The sequence below is a fragment of the Camelus bactrianus genome, chromosome 3, assembly GCF_048773025.1.
Source record: "Camelus bactrianus isolate YW-2024 breed Bactrian camel chromosome 3, ASM4877302v1, whole genome shotgun sequence".
Classification (NCBI taxonomy): domain Eukaryota; kingdom Metazoa; phylum Chordata; class Mammalia; order Artiodactyla; family Camelidae; genus Camelus; species Camelus bactrianus.
Window position 1 is genome coordinate 25,987,539 of NC_133541.1, and position 6,000 is coordinate 25,993,538.

Below are 6,000 nucleotides of genomic sequence, written 5' to 3' on the forward strand. Positions count from 1 at the left end.
ATTAGGAATATGGGATTAACAGATACACAACTAGATATGAAATAGATACACAACAAAGACCTATACATAGCACAGGAAATATATTCAATATCTTGCAATAAACTGTAATGGAAAAGAAACTGAAAAAATATGTATAACTGAATCTCTTTGCTGTACATTTGAAGCTAAGACAATATTGTAAGCCTACTATTCTTCAAAAAAAAAAAAAAAGATGGCATTCAATTTGGAGACCACCACCACTCTTGCCAAGTGGGTAACTAGATTTAACAGCTGCCTAATGCTCACCAACAGACAAGTCACCTTGTTAGAGCAGGCACATACGTAGATAGGAGCAGAGAAAAGGGGACACAGACCAAATGGCAGGAATTGGGCAGAAAGGAGGGGCACAAACCAAATGCAGGAAAACCACACATCATGTAAGCAGCAGGGGTCCCTGGGCAGATAAAAGCAGGAACCTTTGGGCTGATAAGGGGTCACACCTTTTGGGGTGATGAGTGGCCTGGAGACCAATAAAGAAAGGTGAGAAAAGGCAGGAGTTTCTACTGTCCAAATGTAATCTTTTGCTCATTTTGCCCTCATTTCAATAAAATTAGCCTTGCAGATCAGAAGTACCTATCATGCACTGATGCCATGACACTTCCGATCCAGACTAAGTAAGGACAAAAATCCCTCCCCACTTTGGGAAGGTGGAGTTGGAATGATAATCAGGGAACACGACCCCAAGTCCTTACCTCCCCAGTGAATATTCTGCCCATTCATTTTTATACCCTATGTAACTAACTTGACAAAGATACACAGGGCAGCTGCTCACCTGAGCCTGACCAATCTCCCCTGAGAGTGTACTATCCATCCTTTAATAAATCCTCACTCTACTTTTTTAAACCACTACATCTTGTCTCTGAATTCTTTCTGGGACGGGACAAGAACCTGGAACACCAGTTGTATCCACCGGCAACAACCTTAACTTTGTTTTCTTTCCCTCAAAACCATAGTATCGAAAAGTGAAAACCTGTTGGGCACAGTAAGTGAAAGAAATCCACTTTTGTGGGCATTTGAAAATTTTAGGGGAAATTGTCTCTGTAACGATAAAGATTTTTCTAATATCCACAACCAGCTTTCAACAGAGACTGGGTATTTATCAGGAGCTTGCTTACTCTTTCAAATTAAAAAAAAGTTATAAAATATTTGAAAATACACAATGGACATACTCGGTAGAACATTAAGGTGATTTATTAAAATGCTAATTATGCCTTATTTCTGCACAGCATATTAGGTAACTTAAAAAAAAACCTGTCACTTTGTGTATCTCATTTGATACCTAGGATAGCCAGTGAATTAGGAAAGAAAGGGTTCCTTTTATGACAATTTTTTCATTCACCTTAGAGCCGAGGCTGTGGTTAAATGGGAGGAGTTCGCAGTTTCAAGCACCCCCCAACGCCCCCCCCCCATAGGGTTGAGAGCCACCTCCTTTGTCCCTTCATCAACTGTCCCACAGTCTGCAGGGAGTTACAGAGGAAGCTAGTTCTTGATTGAACTCTGTGCTCTGAGTGATAGTGAGACAGGAAGAGGGCAGGGCACAGCCATTCAAGGAACAACACAACAATTAACACCAGAATGGCAAAAGATTCAACCCCCAGTAGGCCTTGAGGCTCAAGATGGTGGGAGATTTGACTTCCTTGAGCTCCATTATATGCTCACTGTAACCTATTAGCACGGTAAATAACATAGCCACAGGCACCACCACAGTCCCAAGGCTAGCCAGAAAAGGTCAAAGAGTGGGAAGTGGCTGACTTCCTGAATCTCAGCCCCTTCCCCAGGCTAGTTAGACTGGCCGTTCCACTTATTAGCATATGAAGCCACTGAGCATAAAAACTGGCGCCTCCTGGCTGCCGAGCTCTCTTTCTCTCTCTTACCCCTTCAGAAACAGCCCACACTCTGTCTATGGAGTGTAAGCTTACTTTTACTCTAATCTGAGCACCCAACCCCCACATTTCGTGGCCTTTCTCTTGCCTTTCGATGTATCTTTCTAAATAAATCTACCTTTATTCAACTGTGGCTCGCTCTTGAATTCTTTCCTGCATGAAGCCAGGGACCCACACTTGGCAGGGCACGTCCCAGGGTCTCAACTGAATCCTGGGACATGGCCCTCCTCACACCCCACATCCATTTTTCCTGCATCAATAGGATAGTAATACTAGGTGCCTGTCTCCCGCCAGGGAAGCCAAGAGATGGACATGAGACCTCTGAAGGGTGAATCAGATGTCCTCTCTTTGGATCTGCAGTCTTGAGCAGAGGTCCCGGATCAGGGGACTAGCTGGAGGCTCTGATCAGAGCCATGAGGACCTTCTGAGGCTGTTCCTGCCTGGAGTTCCCGCTACTCCTGCAGGGTCTTCCCGGGTGTATTTCCATGTCCAGTCCTGCCCACCCCTTCCCCTTCCTGCTGATTCTCACAGCCCCCTCTCTCCCTCCCTACATCTCCTTCCAAGGACTGTCCTTTTGCTTAAGTAACCCAGGGCCAGTTGCCGTTGTTCACAAGCAAGAGCTCTGCCTCATTCCAAGGCTGGTGGCTCCATCCTTCCTTTTGGCACTTTTGGGAGCAGGCCTTCCCTGAGCCCCTCCTGGCCCCCTGGGCTTAGATCAGCAAGGATGGCCTGGCGGTACAGAAGGAACACCTGCCTTTAGGGCTAATTTGAATGTTTTTCTTGGAAGAGCCTTTGCAGGAGGCTTGGAAAGTTTCTCAGCTGGAAATGGGCAGGATTTGCTATCAGTCTGCCTGCCTCTGCAGCCCTTGTAGGGGAGAAGGCAAATGAGAGCAAAGCGGTGCGTTTATGCACACACCGCAACTGCCTGGGCACGTTACACATTTAGTTAGTAAGAAACAAGGCACCACTGAGATACTTTCTCTACTTTTTTATACTGAAAACAAATTGCCTCTATAACTTTGTGAACATAGCCTAAAGTGACTGGGCCTATCAGAGGCAAGGCTGAATATTGTAGGCACACATACAACCCACAATATATTCACAGGTGTTTGCCAAGGATTGCGACACATTTTTATTTCTGCCTATCTGACAGCACGTAACACCTGGTGATCTTATCTAACCCTGGATCCCCCTTCCCCCATTTAATTTTTCTATCTTCTCAGTGTGATTTGGTTTTATTCACAGCATACATCTCCATTGGATGTTTTTTCTTATTTCTTTGTTTATCTGTTTATGCTCGGTGTCTCCCACTGGGATAGATCAGGGCGGAGGTTTTGCCTTGCTCACTGGGGCTTGGTCTGTGGCACAGGTGCACAGTGGGTGCTCAAATACTTATTGGAAAAATGTATACTTGCACCCAGCTGGTTCTTAAGAAGGGTGTGTTCAATGAGTGTGTGTTTGGATGAACAAACGTAAGCAGGCAGATATTTAGGACTAGTAGGAAAGAAGTAGAAGCCAAGTCCCAAAGGGTTTTGAAAGGCCAGGAAAAGAGCGTGCCCTCCGTGTCTACACGTCATGGGTTTTCAAGATGACTTCTCTTCCATAGTTTCCTTGATGGAGCTATGTGAAGGAGGCCCCAGTGAGTCGATCAAGATCTCTAAGCACCTCATGTGCCATTTCTAAGATTTCTAAGACACCTACTCCCACCATCAGCCCAGCTCCACAACCCCTGGGGCTGGGGTAGGAAGTGGGAAGGGCCAGCAGAGAGGATATTCATCTTGCTTTGTCAACAGCTGGTACTTTCAGTGTAGCATCCTCCTTACTGAGCATAAGACTCTGGGTATAATTCTAGCTCCTTCTCAGAAAATGTTAGAATTAAATGATGTTCTGGCAAAAGACCCATGACTGAGGGGAAAAAAGAAATCCAAACAGAACTGGAAGAATAGCAGGTAAGAAAGGGCCTGGCGGAATCATGCTGACTTTGGAGTCAGACAGACTGGCTTTGAATTCCAAGTTGTCACTTTTCTGTTTCTGCCTTTGACCAGATTATATAAACATTTTTTTTTTATTGAGTTATAGTCATTTTACAATGTTGTGTCAAATTCCAAATTCCAATTTTTCAGCTATAGACGAACATACATACATTAATTGTCACATTCTCTTTTGCTGTGAGCCACCACAAGATCCTGTATATATTTCCCTGTGCTACACAGTACAATCTTGTTTATCTATTCTACATTTTGAAATCCCAGTCCCTTCCCACCCCCTGTCCCCCTGGCAACCACAGGTTTGTATTCTATGTCTATGAGTCTGCAGATTTCTTAATTATCCTTTATTCTTCTGTCTCCTCGTCTGTGAAATGAGACAATAGTACTCCCTGAGAAGTTTGGTCGAAGATGAAAGGAGATAATGCATAGAAAGCATCAGATATGTATTTGGTTCCAAAGAGTTGCAAGTGTTAAGGAAAAAAAAAAAGGAAGAGGAAGGAAGGAGAGAGGAAAAGGAAAGATGAGGAGAAAAATCAAGATAAAATTGATCACGCTAAGGAACGGAAAAGGGTCCTCTCTGTGTGTTTAGGGCCTGTGGGGCACAGGGTCCCATGAGAGCACATCAGCGTGGAGATGCTGATGCTCGTGTCTGCACCAGGATAGCTGGTGAGGAGGCGGGGGCTGCTAGTGAAACCAGATACATGTGAAAATCTCGAGCGTGTAGGATGTATGTATACATATATATATATGAATAATATATGAAGTCACCAATGACTGGCTACGGAGGTCTCCTCATATTTTCTGTTCCCGCTGGAGAAAAAGGAAGAGTCTGAGTGGGAGAAGAGGGCTCAGGGTCTAGTCCTGCGTTGGGTGACTTTGGGCAAATGACCGTACTTCTCTGGGGCTCCATCTCCTTGTCAGTAATCGAGGGGGTGGTGCCACCTCCTGAGGGCATGGTGGAAATTTGTGAGGATGCTTCATGGCTTTTAAAGTAGTTATCCTCAAGCATCCACGTACTACAGCTAATTCTTTATTTTGAATTGCTTTCCTTTTATTTCTTTTTTATATTACAGTGACTGTTTTTGCTTTGAAATTGTGTATAGTTGGGTTTTATTACCCATAAATTTCATTTTAGGACAAAAGAAAGCATTACAAAACACTGGACCTGAGAAGGGGGCACTGGGTCTGACAGGGTGAGGTCTAGCCCACAGGTCTTAGATGACCTGTCTCTACGACCCCATCCAGGTCTAACATTCCAGAGCTCTGGGCTCCAGAGCTCAGCCCGTGCCCTCCCACTGTTTCTTTGCTGACCCATGTCCCCCTGGTTTCCACTCACGGCTCAGAGAAGGGCATGTCTTGGGGGTCTTGGACGATGAGGTCTCCAGGTGCAAAGCTCTGAGCACACGTCTCCAGGCTAGAGTCATGTCTCCCAGGCAGGAGGCAAATCCCTGTGGAAGCCGTTTGGAGGAAGGGCTCCACTGCTCACTGACCAGCTGGACTTTGAGATTAGGACGGAAGGGGAGGAGCTCCCGGGGGGCATCCTGGAGTGGTTACTGCCTCCACTTCCGGCAGGCCCCAGAGCTTCCAGGGCTGGCAACAGTGCCTTAAAGGGAGAGAAAGAGGAAAGGACTCCGGGAGAGGGAAGGAGAGTGGTAGACAAAAAAAAAAAAAACAAAACAAAAAACAAGGCAGGCGAGGAGACAAAAAAAGAGAAGGCAGGCGAGCAGGCAAAGCAGTCTTTGGGCTATATTGTTAGTTTTCTGTCCTATCAGGATCTCATCAGGATGGTGATGGGTGTGTGTGTGTGTAGGGGGGTCAAGATCCCACTGAAGGAGTCAGAGACTGAGAAACTAGAGGTGTGAGTAAGAGTGAGAAGGAGGATATTCATGGAGTGAACGGATAAAGGCACTAGTATTGACATTGGGGGTCCTGGAGGAAGAGAAGAGGGACAGACGAAGGAGGTAGTCCGTGGGGAAGGAGAAGGGGCACCAAACAGCTAGGGATTGCTCTGGAAGCTACGCATCCCCTTAGGTGTCCAAACAGGGCCAGACATTGAGAGCTGAGGAGTTTGGGTGCTTTATTTTTATTAC

At 45.7% G+C, this 6,000-nt stretch overlaps 1 protein-coding gene across 2 annotated transcripts in view; it reads right to left on the bottom strand.

The window, feature by feature from the left end:
• The window catches only part of AGXT2 (alanine--glyoxylate aminotransferase 2), a 43,760-nt gene extending 38,338 nt beyond the window's left edge, over window positions 1-5,422 (bottom strand). For both annotated transcript variants that reach the window (XM_010955541.3, XM_010955540.3), the window contains exon 1: window positions 5,247-5,422. In XM_010955541.3, coding sequence (XP_010953843.1) covers window positions 5,247-5,334 — 88 coding nt within the window. In that variant the 5' untranslated portion in view covers window positions 5,335-5,422. The remainder of the gene's footprint in view (window positions 1-5,246) is intronic.
• Window positions 5,423-6,000: the final 578 nt, after the last annotated feature.